Source organism: Hemitrygon akajei, chromosome 14 (assembly GCF_048418815.1).
Source record: "Hemitrygon akajei chromosome 14, sHemAka1.3, whole genome shotgun sequence".
Classification (NCBI taxonomy): domain Eukaryota; kingdom Metazoa; phylum Chordata; class Chondrichthyes; order Myliobatiformes; family Dasyatidae; genus Hemitrygon; species Hemitrygon akajei.
The window spans coordinates 4,492,558-4,517,368 of NC_133137.1; the positions used below are offsets into that span (position 1 = coordinate 4,492,558).

At 46.3% G+C, this 24,811-nt stretch overlaps 1 protein-coding gene across 3 annotated transcripts in view; it reads right to left on the reverse strand.

Moving 5' to 3' along the window:
- The window catches only part of LOC140738243 (solute carrier family 2, facilitated glucose transporter member 11-like), a 51,552-nt gene extending 40,246 nt beyond the window's left edge, over positions 1-11,306 (reverse strand). The window contains exon 1 of one of the 3 annotated variants that reach the window (XM_073065388.1): positions 11,202-11,306. In XM_073065388.1, coding sequence (XP_072921489.1) covers positions 11,202-11,216 — 15 coding nt within the window. In that variant the 5' untranslated portion in view covers positions 11,217-11,306. The other 2 variants (XM_073065389.1, XM_073065390.1) reach the window with 2 other exon arrangements.
- Positions 11,307-24,811: the final 13,505 nt, after the last annotated feature.

Consider the following 24,811-nt stretch of genomic DNA (forward strand, 5'->3'; position numbering starts at 1 on the left):
TCTACCTCACCCACTCCATAGGCTGGTACAGAAGAAAGAAAGGTGAAATAATCCATTTCAATTGCACAGAATCTCTGAGTGAAATGGAAATCAGACAGAAAAACACATCAAAATCAAGTTTATTAACACGGATTTATTTTCTAAAATTGTTGTTTTTCAGCAGCAGTAGGGTTCATGACATAAAATCTACTATAAGTTGGAATAAGAAATATATATACAGTGTGTGTATATATATATATATCTATACACACACACACACACACACACTCCCAGATGGTAGTAATAAGAAGAGGGCATGTCCTGGACATTGGGGTTCTTTAGTGATGGATGAGGCATTGGCTTTAAAGATGACCTTGATGGTGGGGAGCCTGGTGCCAATGATGGAACTGGCTGAGCTTCTGCAGCGGCCCCTGCTTATCTCATAGTACTACTCAACCATTCTGAACAGCTGTGACAGTTAACGAGTTACTCGGTTAATTTCCATTTACTCCTGTGAGCTTGCTCTGCTGGACTTTGGAGGCACTCTGAGTTAGGAGAGTCTTTTCCTCATTTACAAGCCCATTCACTTATGAGCTAAATTACAGGTGCCTGAGGCAGTATGGGCCTGGGGGTTCCGAAGGAGGAGAGAAGAACTTGTTCCTGTGCAATATAACCTCTGAGGGTGTTCAGCAAATAGATTGTTTCTTCGATCTCCAGTCTTCCATGCAGCAGCACACCCAGGGTGGAGGACTCCTAAGGCAGAGTGATCTTCTGTGGGCTGAGCTAAGCCCATGGAGGCCACAATCACCCTGAACTCCTGCTCTGATCATTCCTGTCAACAGCACAGATCTATGTATGGTATTCTGCACTCTGCAACATTTCGTGCTGAACCTGTGATTCTCATTAACTTGGTGGAAGGGCCGCTGGGTTACAACATCATTTTCTCCAGGACTCTATTCCGTATACCGAGAGGCAAAAGTCCTGACCTTCTAGTTAGCAGCTCACTGAAACATGGAAGCCAGTCCACTCAAGGTTGTGTAACTGGTGGTCCTTTCGATAGAGTTTGGGTCTGTATTCCTGAGTGTAGAAGAATGAGGGGAACTTTATCAAACATATGACATTGGCCCGAAACGTCGACTCCCTATAGATGCTGCCTGACCTGCTGCGTTCCATCAGCATTTTGTGTGTGTTGTTATATGACATACTATGTGGGTTTGACAAGGTGGATGGTGAGATATTTTCCTCAGTACTAAAGTCAGGAACAGAACTACCAAATAAATGACTGGTGATTTAAAACTGAGGTGGGCAGACATCTTTTCTCTCAAAGGGCAGGGAATCACTGGAGTTTTCTTACCCAGAAGGAGGTGGAGTCAGATCTTTATACTTCAGGTCACATCACCTGAATATAATGAAATTAAACACCTCCTGCATTTTAGCCCATCACAAGTACATACAGTATACTTGGCATTTACTGTAACCTGTTAACACACACAAAATGTTGGAGGATTACAACAGGTCAGGTGGCATCTTTGAAAATGATAAATAATTGATGCTTCAAGCTGAAACTTTCCATCAGGACAGATGAAAGATCTCAGCCTGAAACATCAACTGTTTATTCCCATCCATCAGTTTGACCTGCTGAGCTCCTCCAGCATTTTGTGCACGTTGCTAAAGATTTCTACCATCTGAATCTCTTGCGTCTATGATTTTCTACAGTTTATTAGCCTGTTACGAACTCTTGCTGAAGTGTGTTACTGCAGGGTAATGTAATGACATGTATTGTTGGAATAGAAACTGTTCTACATCGTTCACAAGCACTGTCATTGAGTTGTTGAGTTCACTTTAAGAGACGCTGTCTGATGCAATGAAAGTAAAGGGCTGCAGCTTTTGTGAAGCACAAAAAAATGACTTGCATTTTTTTCACAAAATCCTACAATACCAGGAAAAGGACACGTTTACTCTAAGTCAGCGTAAATATTCAAACAATGACTAACTGGTCCCTGGTGAATGTATATAACTTAACTGTCCACTGGGTTCACTTTGAATCCAACCTATTGCAGGTGGAAAATTGGCCACTAAAGGGGTATCAGGACAGGAGCCAATCAAACCCACAGGATCTCCCTCAAGTTCCAGTGTGGAGCTCCACATAAAGGGTCTGATGAAATGGGATAGGTTCTTCAATGCTCTTGGACTGATTAGTAATCTGTGGCCCTTACAGTGTGGCGTGACTATCATTCACATGGGTGGTCATTGTTCCTTCCCTCAATCCTGCTAGATATGCTCTCTGAATGCCTAGTCCCGGTGGGACTGTCTGGTGGGGTATATATCTCTGCAGATCATGGGAAGCTCCAGTGAATTCAGACATGCACTCCCAGATTGTTGTGTGGGCATTCAACACACTCACTTCAGAACACAGTCGGGTCTCATAAAGACATCCTTTATGAAGCAGCCCATCCACAAACTCATTAACTGTTGTACTGTTATCCACAGTGATGAAGTGGTTTGAGAATCTGGTGATGAAACATATCAACTCTTGCCTGAGAAGTGACCTGGATCCGCTCCAATTTGCCTACCACAAGTCCACAGCAGATGCCATCTCATTGGCTCTTCACTCAACCCTGGAGCATCTGAACAGCAAAGAAGCATACATCAGACATTGTTTATCGACTACAGCTCAGCTCAACCTTCTCAAAACTAATCAATAAGCTTCAAGACCTTGGCCTCAATGCCCCTTTGTGCAAATGGGTCCTGGATTTCCTTACTTGCAGACTCCAGTCAGTTCAGATTGGCAACAACATCTTCACAATCTCTATCAGCACAGGTGCACCACAAGGCTGTTAGTTCAGCTCTCTGCTCTACTCACTACACTTATGACTGTAAGGCTAAGCACAGTTCCAATGTCAGATACATGTTTGCTGATGACACCGCTGTTGTGGGCCGAATCTAAGATGGTGATGAATCAGCATGTAGGAGGGAGATTGGAAATCTGGCTGAGTAGTGTCACAACAACAACCTCTCACTCAATGTCAGTAAGACCAAGGAGCTGATTATTGACTTCAGGAGGAGGAAACCAGAGGTCCATGAGCCAGTCCTCATCGGAGGATCAGAGATGTAGAGCAACTTTAAATCCCTCTGTGCTTTCATTTCAGAGGACCTGTCCTGAGCCCAGCACAAACGTGCAATCACAAAGAAAGCATAGTGGCGCCTTTACTTCCTTAGGAGTTTACAAAAATTCAGTATGATGAATTGTGGTGAACTAGATATACCTGTCTGACTGCTCCTGTGGCTCCTCCCACAGACCCTGCTGACTGCTCCTGTGACTCCTCCCACAGACCCCTGCTGACTGCTCCTGTGGCTCCTCCCACAGACCCCCTGCTCCTGTGGCTCCTCCCACAGACCCCTGCTGACTCCTCCAACAGACCCCTGCTGACTCCTCCCACAGACCCCTGCTGACTCCTCCTGTGGCTCCTCCCACAGACCCCTGCTGACTGCTCCTGTGACTCCTCCCACAGACCCCTGCTGACTGCTCCTGTGGCTCCTCCCACAGACCCCTGCTGACTGCTCCTGTGGCTCCTCCCACAGACCCCCGCTGACTGCTCCTGTGGCTCCTCCCACAGACCCCCCGCTGACTGCTCCTGTGGCTCCTCCCACAGACCCCTGCTGACTGCTCCTGTGGCTCCTCCCACAGACCCCTGCTGACTGCTCCTGTGGCTCCTCCCACAGACCCCTGTCTGGACTGCTCCTGTGGCTCCTCCCACAGACCCCTGTATAAAGGCGACTGTGGGCTGCTGCTCTCCCTCATTTTCCCCAGGATGTAGTGTTGTTTATTCTTCCAGTCAATAAAAGCCGATATCTCGCTTCCTAAGTCTCAGCGTGAGTTATTGATGGTGCATCAATTTTATTGACCGGAAGTTAAAGCATGGAAACCGTTTTACGCCCAGAACGCTTAGATTTGGACCCCCAAGACCCTGAAGCAGCTCTTGCCTTTGAACACTGGCTTGTATGCTTCCAATCATACTTGGAGGAGGTTCGTGCCACCGACTCAGCTGTTAGGCTCAGACTTCTCCTCTCGAGGGTCGCCCCAAAAGTTTATTCATTCATCAGGGACCTCTCGACCTATGAGGGGGCGCTTGACGCCCTCAAAAGACAGTACCTGCGGCCGGTGAACGCAGTTTTATGCCCGGCATCGCTTGGCAACACGAAAACAGCGGCCTACGGAGTCGACTGCTGAATTTCTCCGAGCTCTACAGGCACTCGTGCGGACTTGTGACTGCCAAACGCTCACAGCGGAACAGCATACGGAACTCTTGGTCCGAGACGCTTTTGTGACTGGAGTCCGGTCAGTGTATTTGCGCCAGCGGCTGCTGGAAAAAGCTGATCTTACCTTACGCTCAGCGATAGAGACGGCTGATACGTTGGAGGCTGCGCAGCTCTACGCCGATGCAGTCCAGCCGCGCGATTCCCCGGTTCCGAGCGAATTCGCCAACGCCGCTGCCAGTCGCGGTATCACGAACTCCTCGAATTCGCCAGGCATAAAACTCTGTTACTTTTGTGGGCTTCAGAAACATTCCAGAAACAGCTGCCCGGCTCGCGAAGCGACTTGTTCCAGCTGCGGGAAGAAGGGCCATTTCGCCAAGGTCTGTAAATCTAAACCGCGCCCGGGGTCGAGCAGCGCTGCGTCTGAGACCTGGGGGCCACCATTTTGCATGCCCGGATGTGGACAACCATCTTTGCCGGCGTCACCATGCCCCGCCCCTACCTACCTGTGTGTGACCTGGGAGCCGCCATCTTGCATGCCCGGTACATGAGCGTCGTGAGGAGTCGGGGTGTGGCACGGTGTGTGCGGTGTCACCTCGGGTACAGGGTTCATAGTTACCGTGGAATGTTCGGGGTAGTGGTCTGCTGCTCCGGCGGGCGCCAGGTCGCGGACAGAGACCGTGTCCTCCCGCCCATCAGGCAAGACCACGTAGGCATACTGGGGATTAACATGCAGGAGGTGAACCCTCTCGACCAGTGGGGAGTACTTATTACTCCTCGCATGTTTACGTAGCAGCACTGGCCCCGGGGACGTCAGCCAAACTGGTAGGGTGGTCCCAGTGACAGACTTCCTGGGAAAAGAGAATAGGCGTTCGTGAGGGGTGGCATTAGTGGACGTACACAACAGGGAGCGGATAGAGTGGAGTGCCTCAGGGAGGACCTCCTGCCATCGGGAGACCGGCGGGGCAAAATCAAAAATGATAAAATTTTGCGATGGAGAATAGAACTCTCCACCTACAATTATGATATCCTGTACCGGCCTGGCAGGCTCAATGAACCCTCTGATGCCCTATCCCGGGGAACGTGTGCTAGGGCACAGCTCGACCAGCTGTATGCCCTTCATGCCCATCTTTGCCATCCGGGGGTCACCCGATTTTACCATTTCATTAAAGCCCGGAACCTGCCGTACTCCCTGGAGGACATCAGGATGATGACCAGGGACTGCCAGATCTGCGCTGAGTGCAAACCGCACTTCTACCGTCCTGACACTGCGCAGCTTGTCAAGGCCACCCGCCCTTTTGAGTGACTGAGTGTTGACTTTAAGGGCCCCCTTCCCTCCACCAACTGCAATGTCTATTTTCTCAGTATTATTGACGAGTACTCGCGATTCCCCTTTGCCGTTCCCTGCCCCGACACTACTACCACGTCGGTCATAAAAGCCCTGCGCCAGCTCTTCACTCTGTTCGGATATCCCTGCTATGTCCACAGTGATAGACGGTCCTCCTTTATGAGTGACGAGTTGCGCCGGTTCTTGCTAGCTAGGGGCATTGCTACTAGTCGAACCACGAGTTATAATCCCCGGGGGAATGGCCAGGTGGAGAGGGAGAATGCCACAGTGTGGAAGGCCACACTTTTAGCCCTTAAGTCAAAAGGGTTGCCGGTCTCCCGATGGCAGGAGGTCCTCCCTGAGGCACTCCACTCTATCCGCTCCCTGTTGTGTACGTCCACTAATGCCACCCCTCACGAACGCCTATTCTCTTTTCCCAGGAAGTCTGTCACTGGGACCACCCTACCAGTTTGGCTGACGTCCCCGGGGCCAGTGCTGCTACGTAAACATGCGAGGAGTAATAAGTACTCCCCGCTGGTCGAGCGGGTTCACCTCCTGCATGCTAATCCCCAGTATGCCTACGTGGTCTTGCCTGATGGGCGGGAGGACACGGTCTCTGTCCGCGACCTGGCGCCCGCCGGAGCAGCAGACCACTACCCCGTACACTCCACGGTAACTATGAACCCTGTACCCGAGGTGACACCGCACACACCGTGCCCCACACAGACTCCTCACGACGCTCATGTACAGGGCATCTCGTACGCGTCTATTCCGGGGACCTCGCACACACGCGAGGGATCCCTGACACCTCCAGTTGGGACAGAACCAACCCACTCTCCGCCTCCGGTGCAAACACCACCTCCGGCACCTGTGCAATTGCAGCCGGAGCTACGTAGATCGCAGCGAACGATTCGACCACCTGATAGACTTAACCTGTAAATATACTTGGGGACTTTTTTAAAACAAAGGGGGGGTGAATGTGGTGAACTAGATATACCTGTCTGACTGCTCCTGTGGCTCCTCCCACAGACCCTGCTGACTGCTCCTGTGGCTCCTCCCACAGACCCCTGCTGACTGCTCCTGTGGCTCCTCCCACAGACCCCTGCTGACTGCTCCTGTGGCTCCTCCCACAGACCCCTGCTGACTGCTCCTGTGGCTCCTCCCACAGACCCCTGTATAAAGGCGACTGTGGGCTGCTGCTCTCCCTCATTTTCCCCAGGATGTAGTCTTGTTTATTCTTCCAGTCAATAAAGCCGATATCTCGCTTCCTAAGTCTCAGTGTAAGTTATTGATGGTGCATCATGAATAAACTCTTCTCGGGCTTCCAGAGAGCTACAAGTATTGATTTTAACCAATGTTTCAATGAGAAACTCTGTTACCTTCATCAGGGATTATACCTGGGCATGTCTAGACTGGTGGTATATATACTCCCAACGTCCGTCCCTCCTGATTGGTTAGTGCTCATCCAATCAGATTTCTGCTCTCCCACCTTGTTTACAATTGAATTCTAGTTCTTACTTAGAGTGAGGCCTTCGTCTTTGTTAAAATTCTTTTTGTCTAGTTTTGTTTCAACGGCTTCCATCACCAGGCAGTCTCAAAAGCCACTGGTGCAGCACAGAAGCTTTGTGCCGTCATAATCAATCTTACGGCCATTGCGAATGCAATGTTGTTACCGCCGATTTCTCCAGGTAACCCAAATGGATACACCTCCTGTGCCCTTTGATGCAGGTTTCCATCATGCGCTGCAAATGGCCGATATGTGAGCTCCGTATTCACAGGGAATCCAGTAAACTCCAGCTCTTTTGAGTCCCAGGTCATCTTTGGCCTGCATAAGCTACGATTTGAGCATCCTTATGGGTTTGTGCTTTTGCTCTAAGTAAGAACTGGAATTTGATTGTAAACAAAGTGAGACAGCAGAAACCTGATTGGATGAGGACTAACCAATCAGGAGGGAAGGACGATCGGGGCATAAATACCACCAGCCTAGACATGCCTAGGCATCATCCCTGATGAAGATGGCAAAGTCTGCCATCGAAACATCAGTTATAATCGATACCTGGACCCGGCTGAGAGTCTGAGAAGAGTTTATTTGTCATATATGCTGGGAAAGTAGTAGATCCTTTTTCATTCAACATGACATCTAAAACTTCTATAGATGTGTAGTGGAAAGTATACTCACTGTCAGCATCACAGCCTGGTATGGAGTCACCAATGCTCTTGAACAGAAAGTACCACAAAAAGTAATGGATGCAGCCCAGCCCATCACATATAAAGCCCTCCCAACAACTGAGCACAGCTATGCAGAGTATTGCTGTAGGAAAGCAGCATCAGGGACCCCCGCCACCAGGACATGCTCTCTTCTTGCTGCTGCCATCAGGAAGAAGGTACAGGGGCCTTAGGATTCACAGCACCAGGTTCAGGAACAGTTATTATCCCTCAACCATCAGGCTCTTGAACCAAAGGGGATAACTTGACTGAATTATACTTGCCCCATCATTGAAATGTTCCCACAATCTATGGACTTACTTTGAAGGACTGATTATTTCATGTTCTTGATATTTATTGCTTGTTTATTTATTATTATTTTGTTTTCTTTTAGTATTTGCACAAAATGTTGTCTTTTGCACATTGTGATTGCACAGTTGGCCAGTCTTTCACTGATTCTACTACGGTTATTATTCTATTATGGATTTGTTGAGTATGCTGCAAGAAAATGAATCTCAGGGTTGTATATGGTGACTTACACGTACTTTGATAATAAATTTCCTTTGAACTGTGTGTGTGTGTGTGTGTGTGTGTGTGTGTGTGTGTGTACATGTTTATGAGATGCATCCACGTATGTGTGCCTGCATGCATGTCATTCTTGTTTGCATGTACATTTTAGAAACGTACCTTTCTATCAGGTGAAAGCATGCGTACACACACCGACATGAGTGTAGGTGTGTTTGTGACTATCCAAATGCATGTATGTACATTTGTGCACACTCCATGCCCATGTGTATCTGCAAATGTGTGCTTGTGTGTGCATGAGACTTCACATGTGCCTTGTGTGTTTACATGCACACATGCTGGATATGCATGTATGTGCATGTGCATCCATGTACGTCAAATGTACATAAAAATGTATGTCAATCAGTTTGTGTGTCGGTTTCTGACTGCTGGCCCGCAGTAGAAGCTGATGTTTGGACACTATAACAGTTTGAAATTCATGGGGTGTCTGTCCCACTGTATGTGACCTGCAATGTTCATTTCATAGAAACATAGAAACCCTACAGCACAGTACAGGCCCTTCGGCCCACAAAGCTATGCCGGACTTGTCCTTACATTAGAACTACCTAGGGCTACCCATATGATGCACCATCAATAACTCTCGGAGACGGGAAGTGAACGATAGGCTTTTATTAGCAGCAAAAAGGGAGCACGACATCTTGGAGACTGAGGGAGGAGCAGTGCCCCAATCGCCTTTATACAGGGGTCAGTGGGAAGAGGCACAAGAGCAGTCAGCAGAAGGGCATGTCCAGACAGGTATACATAGTTTACCACATCATAGCCCTTTATTTTTCTAAGCTCCATGTACCTATACAGGAGTCTCTTAAAGACCCTATTTTATCCACCTCCACCACCATCGCCAGCAGCCCATTCCATGCACTCACCGCTCTCTGCATAAAAAACTTACCCCGACGTCTCCTCTGTACCTATTCCCCAGCACCTTAAACCTGTGTCCTCTTGTGGCAACCATTTCAGCCCTGGGAAAAAAACCTCTGACTATCTACACGATCAATGCCTCTCATCATCTTATACACCTCTATCAGGTCACCTCTCATCCTCCGTCACTCCAAGGAAAAAAGGCTGAGTTTACTCAACCTATTCTCATAATGCATGCTCCCCAATCCAGGCAACATACTTGTAAATCTCCTCTGCACCATTTCTATGGTTTCCTGTAGAGATTCTGTCTAATCTTTGATTGTTTGTATCTTCCCAACTCCCACTGTTTAGTTTGAAATCCACTCTGCTTTCTGAGTTGTGTGGCTCACCACAGCACTGGTTTCTGTGTAGTTTGAATGCAGGGTTTCCTTAGAGTACAGCTTTCTAGTGCTTTCCCCTTCACCGGCTCCAACGCCTCATCAATTTTCACCACACTTCAATTCTTTGACCTTTTTTTACTCTATGCTAGTTTGCAGGTTGTTCGATTAATGGATCACCAGCTTCGCTAGTCCTGCAGTTTACTCCATTGTTATGCAAACGAGTCTTAGGGTTGTAACTGAGACTAGAGAACTCAATTTATAAAGATCCTCTAGTTATTCTCAGGCTGGATATGCTGTGGTTTTTATCTCTTGAGCATAGGAGGCTTTGGGATGACCTCGCAGAAGTTTGTAAAATTATGAACAGTGTAAAACGGATGGTCACAGTCATTTTCCTGAGGTAAAGGAGTCTAAAACTAGAGGGTGCAGATTTAAGTTGAGGGGGGAAAGATTTAAAGGGTGCCTGAGGGACAATATTTTCATATGGAGGACATATTGAATGAGTCGCCAGGGAATATGGTAGAGGTGGGTACAATTACAATATTTATTAGATGGGCACATGGAGAGGAAAGGTTTAGAGGATAAGGACCAAATAGGACTAGCTCAGGTAGGCATCTTGGTCAGTAAGGATGAGTTGGGCCAAAGGGCTTGTTTCTGTGTTCTCTGACTGACAAATTTCTGGAATTCCCATGGCTGGAAACAGAGAAGTCAATAGTTTACTATTGTGAAGAAAATAACATTAAGACATAAGTCTCCATGGAGATGGTGTAACCAACCATGGCCTTCAAATATACATCCACTAGTTAAGACAACAAAACACAACATTTACCTGAAGATATTTCCTACCGTTGGTGCGTGGCCAAGTGGTTAAGGCGTTTGTCTAGTGATCTGAAGGTCGCTAGTTCAAGCCTTGGCTGAGGCTGCGTGTGTGTCCTTGAGCAAGGCACTTAACCACACATTGCTCTGCGACGACACCGGTGCCAAGCTGCATGAGTTCTAATGCCCTTCCCTTGGACAACATCTGTGGCGTGGAGAGGGGAGACTTGCAGCTTGGGCAACTGCCAGTCTCCCATAAAAAAAACCTTGCCCAGGCTTGCGCCCTGGAAACTTTCCAAGATGCAAATCCATGGTCTATCAAGACTAACAGAGGCCTACACACACATACATTTCCTACCAGGTCTGTCAATCGAAACAAATGTTTAGCATGATCTCAGACAAACTTTGATGTAAATTGAGAAACCTAGAAGAACAGCTTTCTCATGACTTCCACTTGATCATTTCTACAGTGATACAATGATCTCTGAGATAAGAAATTTCTCATTTCGAGTAGGCAAGCAGTAAATAAATGCAAAAACACAACAATTACTTCCCGTTAGCTTATCTCTTTACTCCTAGTTAGCCACTCTCGTCAAATCTGTAATGGTATCAAACCTGCTGAAAGAGATCCCCGGGAAGGAAAAGTGCTGATCAGATCGCCGCCTGTTTGACTTGGTTTTGTTAATCTTAACATTGTCCAATGGCTGTGAGCTAAATAAGAGTTGAGATTCCCCTTGAGCTGCGCCTGTGGCACGTTAAATACAACCAGACTGTAGAGTCACATAGTAATCGAGTCGTACCAGCTCCTTCAGCATGCTGCAGTCTGATTTCCACGCTCAGTCACCTGGTGCCGTGTGCAACAGCAGCGCTCCCTGCTCAACCTTTAATATGTAAGCTGGTGTCAGTGACTCAAGAGCTCAATAGAGCAACTTGCCCCTTATGTAATATGTTACCTATGCAAAGGAATAACAGGCAATATGTTATATGCTTGGCTGCCTTCTTTAAAGAAGGCCCTTTATCTTTGAAGGTCTGTGCTTGAATTGAAGAGGGTTCATGAGAATGATCCCAATAATGAAAGGGTTAATGTATGAGGTCCATTTGATGGCTCTGGGCCTATACTCACTGGAGTTTAGAAAAATGAAGGGGAATCTCATTGAAATCTACTGAATATTGAAAGACCTAGATAGAGTGGTCTTGGAGAGGCCGATAGGCTCTTCCTTAGTAAAGGCATCGAAGGTTCGGGGTAGAAGGCAGGAGAGTGTGGCTGAGAGGGGAAGTAATCAACCATGATGGAACGATGGAGCAGGCTCGATGGGCCAAATGGCCTAATTCTGCTCCTGCATCTTATGTCTTATCTCCTAAAGACTGACTCATTCTCTCCTTGAATAGGTGGAAGCTGAAATTAGTAGGGAAAGTTAAATTGGATGGATGGGGGAATTTCATTGCTACCATCAGGGAAGAGGTACAAGAGTCTGAAGGCACACACTCAGTGTTTCAGGGGCAGTTTCTTCTCCTCCACCATCAGCCTTCTGAAGGGTCCAAGAACCAATGAACACTACCTCACAGTTTCTGTTTTGCACTCGATATATATTCTGTGGCCACTTTATTAGACACACCTGTACACCTGCTCATTAATGCCAATATCCAATCAGCCAATCATGTGGAGTAACTCACTGTATAAAACCATATAGACATGGTCGAGTTAGAATGGGGAAGAAATGGAATCTATGTTGCTTTGACTGTAGAATGATCGTAGGAGCCAGAGAGGGTGGCTGGAGTATTTCAGAAGCTGCTGACCTGGGGTTTTCAAGTACAAGTTTTGAAAATTTACAGGGAATGGTGTGGAAAGTGAGTTGTAGCTGTGTGAGCAAAAACACCTTGTTAATGAGAGAGGTGAGGGAAGAATTGCCAGACTGTTTCAATGACCAGTATGCGTTGGTTATATAGTATATGTATATCCCTGCCAAACAGCAAAATTCACAGCGTATGTCAGTGATAATTAACCTGATTCTGATTCTGTTAGTAAATCAGACATTCCAGTAATATACCATCAATTGGTGCCAGAATGTTAAAAACTCCAAGCAAGGCTACCCTCTATTAGGGGTTTGAACTTTATATAGGCCGGTTTTCCATTGGAAACCTCAAGGCCTGACAAGCTGGAGGAATCATTACGACAGTGATTTAACTCCTGCTGGAATCTGCCATCAACTCCCTGGCTCAGTTATAAGTTTCACAGCATTTTTCTTGACCAATGTATATATATTTTTCTCTATATTTTATGTGGCACCATCCAGCTGAAGTCATCCCAAGGTCACAGAACAACTGAAGGGAACTGCTCACTCTGCCAGGTACTGGCTATTCTAGGGAGGTTGTCTAGACTTTCCCATAGGAGACGCCAGAGACTGCAGATGTGAAATCTGCAACTGTTACTGAACTTCACAGAAGCACAGTATTTTTCTGCATTTCACAATGTGAGTAACATCTGTGCAGGGAAATGGACAATTGATGTTTCAGATTGAGACCCTTCATCTGCATATTCCCTCTGCGGATGCTGCCTGACCTGCTGAGTTCTTCCAACACTTTGTAATCTTCCTTCACAGCTGTGATATTTTCTTCACCTCAGCTTCTCCTCCAGTTCCTTTGAATGTTATTGTTGTTTCATCCATTGCTCTTTTAGCCTGGGCATTCCAGAATATAAAATGGAGGATTATGGGTTATATACTAGGGAAGGGTTAGACTGATCATGGAGTGGGTTAAAAGGTCATAGGCCAAAGGGCCTGTACTGTTCTGTGTTAGATAATTTCTTGTTGTATAAAATAAATCTTTGTCACTTTTGCTCTTAGTCTTAACGCCATGTGCTTTGGGGGTCATCCTTCTGTTAGCAGAAGAGCTTCATTCTATCAGCATGCTTAGTGCCTTTTGGAGCATCAAATGCACCTACCTTCCCCTTCCAGGCTTGGAGGGGAACAACCCCAGCCTCACCTGTTCACATTACCTCTGTTCACAAGAGGAGCTCTGCAGATGCTGGAAATCCAAGCAACACACACAAAACGCTGGAGGAACTCAGCAGGCCAGGCAGCATCTATGGAAAAGAGTACTGTTGACACTTCAGGCCAAGACCCTTCAGTCGCCCTGATGAAGGGTCTCGGCCTGAAATGTTGACTGTTTACTCTTTTCCAGAGATGCTATCTGGCCTGCTGAGTTCCTTCAGCGTCTTGTGTGTGTTGCTTCACTACACACCCACTTTTCTCTCCGCTGAGGTAGTGTCTGAGAGGCACTAGGATAGGTGTGTGCTATTTGTCTTGTAGTTTAACATTCCTATACTCCTTATATTTTTATATAATCACTCCTATATGTACATGTAATTGTTCAGTGAATTTCAGTAATCATGATGCAGCACTTTTCTAGAAACATCTAAGTTTTCTGTTGCATGCATCATGCCATTTGAATCGGGCTATTTTATAGGTTAATTTTTATCACAGGAATTTCATAATCTCCAGTCTGAGTGTGAAATGAGCACAGCTCTTTTTCGTCTTTGTTTTCTCAACTCTCCCTTTGTTTGTTCTTCATTATTGTAATACTAAATAAACACTCATAAGCAGCAAGTTTATGCCTCATTCTTTACTCCCAAAGAACCTTTGGATCTCAAAAGTAGCCCGATGCAACAACACACAGCAGTTAACATACGCAGGAGAGATTCTTTCATTGTCGCGTTTATGAGGCTGCTCTTTTTCCAATGCCATTTCACCACCACCAGATCCAAACAGAGGATTCCCAGCCTCTGGAAATACTCTGCCTCAGAGCTTTCCAGAGGCTAGATCGCTGGGGTAATTTAAAGAGCAGGAAGATAGCTTTGTTTCATAAAGATCAGGGAATCGAGCACTGTGAGGAGCTGGTACAGAAGGGAAATTGAGGCCTGGGGCAGATCAGTCATCATCAGGCCAGGCTAGAGTTGTCAGCGGACCTGCTACTGCTTCTCTTCTTCTCTTTGCTGCTGTTCCTCCTGATCATCAACCTTCCTCATCCATAGAACATCAGTCGATCTGTTCAGTACCTGATCAGGCCCTTCAGCCCAATATCTTGTGCCAACCTAATAGAGCTAATGACACTGAACTCAGAGCAAAGAGCACTGCCGCACAGTAGCAGTAGTGCGATCACTCGAGCTGAGTGTTATGTTCTCCTAAGGGGTTGTCTATTGGTGGTCCTCAGGTGTCTGCAGAGGCCAATCCCAGATCCTTCAAGGATGCCTACAGCACAGAATGGGTCTTTCACTCCACAATGTTGTGCCAACCTTTAAACCTACACCAAGATCAATCTAACCCCTCCCTCTCTACATTTTCCTATCATGCATGTGCTTATCTAAGAGGTTCTTATGTCCTTAATATACCTGCCTCTACCACCACCCCTGGTGCTCCATGCACCCACTACTCTGCGTAAAATGACTTACTGCTGACACCACCCCTATACTTTCCTCCGATCACCTTAGAATTACGTTCCCTCATATAAGCCATTTCTGATCAAGGAAAAGTTTCTGGCTATCCACTCAATCCATGCCTCCTATCATGTTATACACCTCTTTCAAGTCACCTCTCATCCTCCTTTGTTCCAAAAGAAAAGTCCTGCCTCATTTAACCTTTCCTCATGTGGTGAAAAAGGAGAAGTTCCTCCCTGCGCCTTGTTTGGTGCACCGGGTGACTAACTTGCCACTTCTTTAGCGTTTATCTGAGTTGCTAGCTTGATGTTCAACCCAGCCTGGATGAAAAGCGTGCAAGGAGGAGGCCAGACTCAAACCTGGGGCCTCTTGTTCCGAAGTCCAGGTGCAGATGCCACTATATCACCGGCCTAGCAACAGCCCATCCCTAGCACAAGCACCTTGCCTTTGAGTCTGGAGACGCGTCCTTTGTTCTATCACAGCCTCCAGTGTGTCCAATATGGCTCCTATAACAGAGCCAGCCTTTCTCATCAGTTTATTTAGCCTGATGGCAACACCCATGTTGATGCCATTGCCCCAGCACACCACCACATTGAAGATTGTACTGCTGACAGAAGACAGGTAAAACATGTGAAGGAGAGAGGCCTGCATTCTTGAAAGGACCTCAGTCTCCTCAGATCTACTCCTCTTATAACCTTCCACACCTCTTTCAATTTACCACTTATCTTGCTTTACTCCAAAGAGAAAAGCTCTGGCTTCTTCAGTCTATCCTCATAAGACATGCTCTCTAATCCAGTCAGCATCCTGGTAAATCTCCTCTGCACAGTCTTCCTATAATGAATCCTTTCTGTGTGCACATGGCCAGAATCCTTCTGTTCTCTTTACATTCACAAGCCTATCTAATCTGCCTTGTTCAGAATCGAGAATGTTCAGGTGTGTTTCCACATAGCCTGATATAGAGTCTCTACGGGCGGTGAGATTCGTTGGTGCATAGAGCTCTACAAGAAAGCAATGTTCACTTGGTGGCTGACAGTGCATGACTGCAGTTCTTGGAAGTAAAATGGAACCATTACTCTACATTTCAGAGTAGTTGGGCTTTACCAATGCCCCCCGGCATCCGAAAGTACAATAGTGCAAAGTCACAAGGTCTGGCTTCACGCCAACTAGCTTCCCAGTCAATGCACACACCGGCTAAGGTCAACAGAGCTACTCACGAACTTTGACATTCAAAAGCTGTCAAGAGCATCCTATCTTTCACATTGCAATTGGCAAGCATGTTGAAGGAGCTGACATCATGCAGCAAGGCTTGTCAACTGATTAACTTGTGCCTTCAGGCTCGTGCAGTTAACTATTTCCTGCTCTCTACGAAGCTGATGAGGCTGGGAGTTGTTGCTGACTGGCAAAATAGTCATTTGGGAAAGACCAAAAATTAAACTATGAGGTAGCACAATGCTTTACAGCACCAGCGGTAAGATCGTGGTTCAATTCCTGCTGCTGTCCGTAGATTCAAAGGCAGGTCGTGCCTTACGAACCTGATGGAATTTTTTTCAGGATATGACTAAACACATTGATGAAGGAAGAGCAGTAGATGTAGTGTACATGGATTTCAGCAAGGCATTTGATAAGGTAACACGCACAACACGCTGGAGGAACTCAGCAGGTCAGGCAGCATCCGTGGAAACGAGCAGTCAACGTTTCGGGCCGAGACCCTTCGTCAGGACCCAGACTGACATCAGGACTGACGAAGGGTCTCAGCCTGAAACGTCGTCTGTACCTCTTCTTATAGATGCTGCCTGGCCTGCTGCATTCCACCAGCATTTTGTGTGTGTTACAAAGATGTTGCTTGGATTGGGGAGCATGCTTTATAAGAATAGATTGAGTGAACTCAGCCTTTTCTCCTTAGAGTAGCCGAGGATGAGAGGTGACCTGATAGAGGTGTACAAGATGATGAGAGGCATTGATCATGTGGATAGTCAGAGGCTCTTTCCCAGGGCTGAAATGGCTAGCATGAGAGGGCACAGTTTTAAGATGATTGGAAGTAGGTACAGAGGAGATGTCAGGGGTATGTTTTTTTACGCAGGGAGTGGTGAGTGCGTGGAATGGGCTGCCGGTGATGGTGGTGGAGGCGGATATGATAGGTTCTTTTAAGAGATTCCTGGATAGGTACATAGAGCTTAGAAAAATAGAGGGCTATGGGTAACCCTGGGTAATTTCTAAGGTAAGGACGTGTTTGGCACAGTTTTGCGGACCAAAGGGCCTGTATTGTGCTGTAGGTTTTCTATGTTCCTATTCTTCCTGTAAGTGCATGGGTTTCCACCTTAACTTCCAAAAGGAAAAAATTGCTCTGTATACTTGCCTTGAGCCAATGAATTTAAAGGTAATTTTAGAGATTTGGTTACTTAATCTTGGACTGGCATTACCATACAAACCACCACACTGTTGAAGGAGCCATGTTTGGACAGGAAGAGGAGATTGAGACCCTGAATGAGCTTTTCAGAAAGGTTCCGTCACACCAGTCCGAAGGTGACAAAGCATTGCTGTCCTGCCCACAATTTATCTTGCAAAAACAACTTTATTATTCGACGACTGTGGAATATTGCTGTGCATCAAGCCATGTTTCCACCTGGGAGCAAAAAGAACATGAGAAGGTGGAGAACGTTTTACCCCCCGAGCCTGCTGTGCTATGCTGACATTTGCCTCCGTTCCACTTTCCTGCCAGACGTCCGTGACCTATGGCTCTCCTATCAATTGCACATTGTCAGGTAACTCCAGTGAGCAGAGCTGAAACTTGCTCAACCGTTCTTTATGAGTCACCCATCATGCCAGTAACTAACCCAGTGAACCATCTCTGATCTGACTGCAACGAATGTTCGTGTTCAGGAAGAAGACTAAGTGATAGGTCGTACAGTAGTGGTAAGACTGCCCCCCCTTTCCAATCTATCCATTTACAATGGAAGCCAACGTTCCATTCACTTTACATAATCTGTGCGATATCTACATGCTGACTTCCTGCGTCCCATCTACAAGCGTAACCAGATCCCGCACTGTGGTCACCCTCCATGTACACAGTGGGCCGCTCTTCAGTTTTTCCTACCACGATGAACACCTCACATCTTTTCAAATCATACTCCATTTGCCAAATGTATTTTTCCCCCCAAGATAAAATTAAAAATTAGCTTCATTTGTCACATACATTTTGAAACATATAGGTCTGATCTCAGTGGTCAGGAAGATGTTGGAGTCAATTGTGAAGAATGAGCTTTTAGGGTATTTGAGGGCAAATGACAAAATAGCCTAACATCAACATGGTTTCCTTCAGGGAAAATTTCACATGACAAATCTGTTGGAATTCTTTGAAGAAATAACAAGCAGGATAGACAAAGGAGAATAGGTGGATTTTGTGTACTTGGATTTTCAGAAGGTCTTTGACATGAACCTTTGGGGTACGGCCCTGCAGATGAACCGATTCTATGCCGTTGTAACTGACTGAATAATCACAGCAGATCTGAAAATCGAGACAGCAGATGCAGTTGTTGGAGGCCTCTCCTCTCCAGCGATTTCTCCTCCTCTCCCTCTCTCTCTCTCTCTCTCCCTCTCTCTCTCCCTCTCTCTCTCCCTCTCTCTCTCCCTCTCTCTCCTCCCTCCCTCTCACTCACTCTCGATAGGGGGGGTAGAATCAGCTGGTTCTTGAGTCAGGTGAGCTCGAATAAGTGATGCTGCAGACCGTACCATCAGAACAGTGAGCTGTTGGTCTCCTGTCTCATTGTGGAAGGAGTAATATGTCTCTCTCCCTTGCTAGTGAGAGAGAAGGAACCTGTGGTATGTCAAAGTGCTGGGTATGGACTGTCGATTTTCATTGACTGAAGTGCATTTCCACACACTTTCCCGACACTATATTATTCTCCCAATTCTTTGCCCATTCTCCTTCTGCAGATTCCCTGCCTCCTCAGCACTACCTGCCGCTCCACCTACCTGTGTGTCATCCACAAAGTCATTGATACCGTCACCCAAATAATTGACTTACAATGTAAAAAGAAGCAGCCCCAACACAGGCCCCTGCAGAACACCACTAGTCACTGGCAGCCAACCTTGGAAGGCTCCCTCTATTCCCATCCTTGGCCTCCTGTCAATGAGCCAAATCTCTATCCATGCCAGTTTCTTTCCTGTAATACCATGGCTCTTATTTGGTTAATCAGCCTCATGTGTCGCACCTTATTCAATTGTTCAATGGTTCCATTTAATATCAGAGAATGTATAAAGTACAGTATACAACATAAATTCTTACTTTCTGCAGACATCCATGAAACTGAAGAAAAACTCACAAAGAATGAATGAGAGAAAAATGTTGGAACACCAAAGCCCCTTCCCTCTCCCACACGTGAGCAGCAGTAAACCCCTCCTCCCTCACCCTTGCCCCACGTTCTGGCAGGAAGCATCAGCCCCATCACCCACCATACAAGCCATAGCAAAGCTCCCAGACAGATCATGATCTAGTCAATGAAAATCGACAGTCCATACCCAGCACTTTGACATACCACGGGTTCCTTCTCTCTCACGAGCAAGGGAAAGAGACATATTACTCCTTCCACAACGAGACAGGAGACCAACAGCTCACTGTTCTGATGGTACGGTCTGCAGCATCACTTATTCGAGCTCACCTGACTCAAGAACCAGCTGATTCTACCCCCCTATTGAGGGAGAGGGAGAGGGAGAGGGAGGGAGAGAGAGAGAGAGAGAGAGAGAGAGGGAGAGGGAGAGGGAGAGGGAGAGGGAGAGGGAGAGGGAGAGGGAGAGGGAGAGGGAGAGGGAGAGGGAGAGGGAGAGGGAGAGGGAGAGGGAGAGGGAGAGGGAGAGGGAGAGGGAGAGGGAGAGGGAGAGGGAGAGAGAGAGAGAGAGAGAGAGAGAGAGAGAGGGAGAGAGAGAGGGAGAGGAGGAGAAATCGCTCAAGAGGAGAGACCTCCAACAACTGCATCTGCTGTCTCGATTTTCAGATCTGCTGTGATTATTCAGTCAGTTACAACGGCATGGAATCGGTTCATCTGCAGGGCCGTACCCCGAAGGTTCATGTCAAAGACCTTCTGAAAATCCAAGTACACAAAATCCACTGATTCTCCTTTGTCTATCCTGCTTGCTTTTCTTCAAAGAATTCTAACAGATTTGTCATGTGAAATTTTCCCTGAAGGAAACCATGCTGATGTTGGGCTATTTTGTCATGTGCCCTCAAGTACCCTGAGAACTCATTCTTCACAGCTGACTCCACTTCACCACTGAGGTCAGGCTAACTGGCCTATACTTTCCTTTCTTCTGCCTCCCTCCCTTTTTGAAGAGTGGAGTGACATTTGTAATTTTCCATTCCTCTGGAACTACGCCAGAATCAGTTGATCCTTGTAAAATAATTACCAATGCCTCCACAATCTCTCTGCCACCACTTTCTGAACCATGGGGTGTAGACCATCTGGTGCAGCTGACTTATCTACCTTCAGACCTTTCAGCTTCCCAACCACCTTCTCCCTAATAATAGCAATTCCACCCTCTTCTGCCCTGACAGTCTCAAACTTCCAGCGTGCAGCTAGTGTCTTCCACGGTGAAATTTTTATTTTGTTTTCTGCCATTTCCTTGTCCCACATCATTACCTCTCATGTCATTTTCTGGGAATCTACTCTTGCCTCTCTTTTGCTCTTTATATCTTTTTGTATCTTATTTGATACTATTGGCTAGCTTAGCTTCATAGTTCACCTTTTCACTCTTTTTGGCTTTTGTAGTTGCTTTCAGCTGGTTTTTAAAAGGTTCCCAATCCTTTAACTTTCCATTTATTTTTGTTCTTTTATATGCCCTTGAAAGGAGGGGCCGGTTGCGGTAGGACTCAAGTGAATGTTCTTTTACCAGGATTTTATTAGCGGCCACAGGGGCAACAGTCTTTCAACACCAGGAGGCAGGCACGAAGCCGGAATGGCAGGCAGAGGTCTTACCCGGGAAAGGCTGTCCGGCGAGGGCAGACGATTACGGGTGCTTCAGGCAAGAATCAGGTTCCAAACAGGCAGAATCTGGAAACACAGAATTCAACAATTTCAGTTGGCAGTAGTCACGATAGCAGGCTGGAACGACTCAGTTCAGGACTGGGATGAACAGGCAGAGAGCGTGAGTTGAGGCAGGGTTTAAGTGGACTGGGTAATGAGCGAGAACAGAAACAGGTTGGTGCTATTGAGGAGATAAGTGGGTAATTGGTGAGAGTCCAATTAGGGAAGGGGCTGGTTCAAAGCCCACATGGCCAGGTGAAAGAAGGTAGAATTTAAGGGCTGTCGTGGTCCAGAGCTATCAGCAGAGCCCCTTTGAACCAGTGTTCAGGCTTAACAGACCTCCCTTACTTTTATGATGTTTTTGACTTCCCATGTCAGTCATGGTTGTGTAATCCTGCCTTTAGAGTACTTCCTCTTCTTTGGGATGTATCTATCCTGATCCTCCCAGAAACTCCGACCATTGCTATTATGCCATCATCCCTGCTTGTGTCCCCTTCCAGTGAATTTTCACCAACTGCACTCCCATGTCTCTATAATCCTCTTTATTCCACTGATACATCTGACTTTAGCTTCTCCCACTCAAATTGCAGCATGAATTCTATCATATTATGATCACTGGCTCCTAAAGGTTCCTTTTGTTTAAGCTCCCTAATCAAATCGGCTCATTACACAACACCCAATCCAGAATAGCCTTACCCCTAGTGGGCTCAACCACAAGCTGCTGTAAAACGCCATCTTGTGGGCATTCTACAGATTCTTTCTCTTGGTATCCAGCATCAATCTGAATTTCACAATCTATCTGCATATTGAAATTCCTTCATGACTATTGTAATATTACCCTTTTGACATGCGATTTCTATTTCCCGTTGTAATTTGTAGCCCACATCCTAGCTACTGTTGAGAGGCCTGTCGATAACTCACATCAGGGTTTTTTTTACTCTCAACTCTACTTACAAGGATTCTACTTCCTCCAATCCCATCTTACCTCTTTCTAAGGATTTGATTTCCTTGTTTACCAACAGAGCCTGTTTTTTCAATACAAGGTGTATCGTTGGATGTTAAGCTCCCAATTATGATCTTCTTTCAGCCATGATTCAGAGATGTCCACAATGTTATACCTGCCAATCTCTAAAAGTGCTACAAGATCATCTACTTTATTCCATATACTGTGTGCTTTCTGATATAACACCTTCAGTCCTGTATTCATTAACCTTTTTGATTTTGTCCCCATGGTAAATTGTGACTCATCCAATTGAATGTAATTTTGCCCTATCTTCGGCCTGTCCTTCCTGATAGTCTCACTGCATGCTACATCTAGTTGAATACCAACTGCCCCATCCTCAGGCCTATCAGCTTCCTGCCAATTTAGTTTAACTCCTTCTGAATAGCTCTAGCAAACCTGTCCAAGAGGATATTGGACCCCCTCAGGTTCAGGTGTAACCCTTCACTTTTGTACAGGTCATAACTTCTCCAGAAGAAATCCCAATGATTCAGATGCTCCCGCACCAGTTCCTCAGCCATGAATCCATCTGCCAAATCATCCCATTCTCACCCTCACTGGCACGAGGCACAGGCAGCAATCCAAAGATTACCACCCTGGAAGTCCTGCTTTTCAGCTCCCTAAGTTCCCTCTTCAGGACCTCCTCCCTTTTCCTACCTCTGCCATTGGTACCAACTTGTTCCAAGACTTCTGGCTGCTCACCCTCCCCCTGTGGACCTGATCTGAGATGTTCCTGATCCTGGCATCTGGGAGGCAACATACCATCCGGGCGTCTCTTTCACGTCCACAGAATCTTGTGTCTACTCCTCCAACTATGGAATCCGCTATCACCACTGCAGTCCCCTTCTCTCTCCTTCCCTTCTGAGCAACTCAGGGTAGGAGAACTGGCCACTGTAGCTCCTCCACCCCACCCCCCGGAAGGTCCTCCCCTTCAACAGCATGCAATTCAGGAGCGACTACTCCCCGCTAAACATTGACAGCTCCTCGGTAGAGGTCGTTAAGAGCACCAAATTTCTTGGTGTTCACCTGGCGGAGAATCTCACCTGGTCCCTCAACACCAGCTCCATAGCAAAGAAAGCCCAGCAGTGTCTCTACTTTCTACGAAGGATGAGGGAAGTCCATCTCCCACACCCCATCCTCCTCACATTCTACAGGGGTTGTATTGAGAGCATCCCGAGCAGCTGCATCACTGCCTGGTTTGGAAATTGTACTGTCTCGGATCGTAAGACCCTGCAGCGGATAGTGAGGTCAGCTGAGAAGATCATCGGAGTCTTTCTTCCCTCCATCACGGACATTTACACTACACGCTGCATCCACAAAGGCAACAGCATTATGAAGGACCCCATGCACTCCTCATACAAACTCTTCTCCCTCCTGCCGTCTGGGAAAAGGCTCTGAAACATTTAGGCTCTCACGACTAGACTATGTAACAGTTTCTTCCCCCAAGCTATCAGACTCCTCAATACCCAGAGCCTGGACTGACACCTTACTGCCCTATTGTCCAGTTTATTATTTATTGTAATGCCTGCACTATTTTGTGCACTTTATGCAGTCCTGGGTAGGTCTGTAGTCTAGTGTAGTTTTTTCTGTGTTGTTTTTTACGTAGTTCAGTCTAGTTTTTTGTACTGTGTCATGTAACTCCATGGTCCTGAAAAAACATTGTCTCGTTTTTACTGTGTACTGTACCAGCAGTTATGGTTGAAATGACAATAAAAGTGACTTGACTTGAATACTATATACTTACTATTGAGGGGAATGGTCACAGGGCTACTCTGTACTGGCTGTCCAGGATCAATAAAGAATGTCTGTCTGTCATTTACTACACAATACATGGTTGGCAGCTTAATTGGTCTTTATAAGTTGTCCTGTGATCAGACGTGTGTTAAATAACAGGTTGCTGAGTGCTGTGGCTCATTGGACCAGAAGAGCCTCTTCTGCACTGTATCTCTAAATTTAAAAAAAATGAAATAAAAAGATGAGACTATCCTTGTCTTTTAATCTTTATTTCTCCATGGAATATATCTTCATGAAGTATCTCTTCAAACATCTTCTAATCTCTTTCCCCGGTCCATTTAAACCAACTCTACCTTCAATTCTTTGTTAGTATTTGTCATCATTAAAGGCACAGGTTCCACATCCAAGTTTCTCACTCCTAAATAGAATATTTCATTCTATCATGTTGTGCTCTCTCTTCCCAAAAGGATCCTTCACTCTGAGAAAATTAATCAATTAATCCTGACTTACTATGCATGACCATAAAATAGCCAATTCCCTGATAGGCTTATAACATCATGTTTTAAGTAACTGCCCTAAATTCACACAATAAATTTATCTTTAAAGCTACCTTTGCTACTTATTCCTCAAAACTAGATCTGAGATAGATATTTGTGTGCAATTATAGATTATGCATATTGGGAAGGATGACTTGGAAAAGTATAAAATGCTACTAGAAAGCCACTTCGAATTCGACTTCTAATCCCATGTGACTCAGTTTCAGTTTCATTTACTTATGACAAATACATCAAAACATTTGGTGAAAATCGTCATTTGTGTTAACAACCAACAATGTGCTGGGGGGCAGCCTGTAAGTGTCGCCACACGTTCCGGTGGCAACATAGCATGCCCACAATGCTCAGCAGAAGACAACAAGCAAAATAAGCCCAGTTCCTTCCTCCCATGCACGTACACAGTCCTCCAACCCCAGGGCAGGTCATCTTCGGCTGCCAGCAGACCTGTGAATTTGCAGATATTGGGTTTCAACTTCCCCAGCAGACTGACAGAGACTCGCAGACTTTATGTGATGGGAAATATTGGTCAATCAACATGAAGTGGCTTTACATTAGGATTAAATTTACCCACAGTTCGTTCACCACTGTTCTTACCAACTCCAATATTGTTTAATGAATACTCGGCCCTACAGCTCAGTGACTGGGAGGCCGTACCCTTTCCCACCAGTGATTT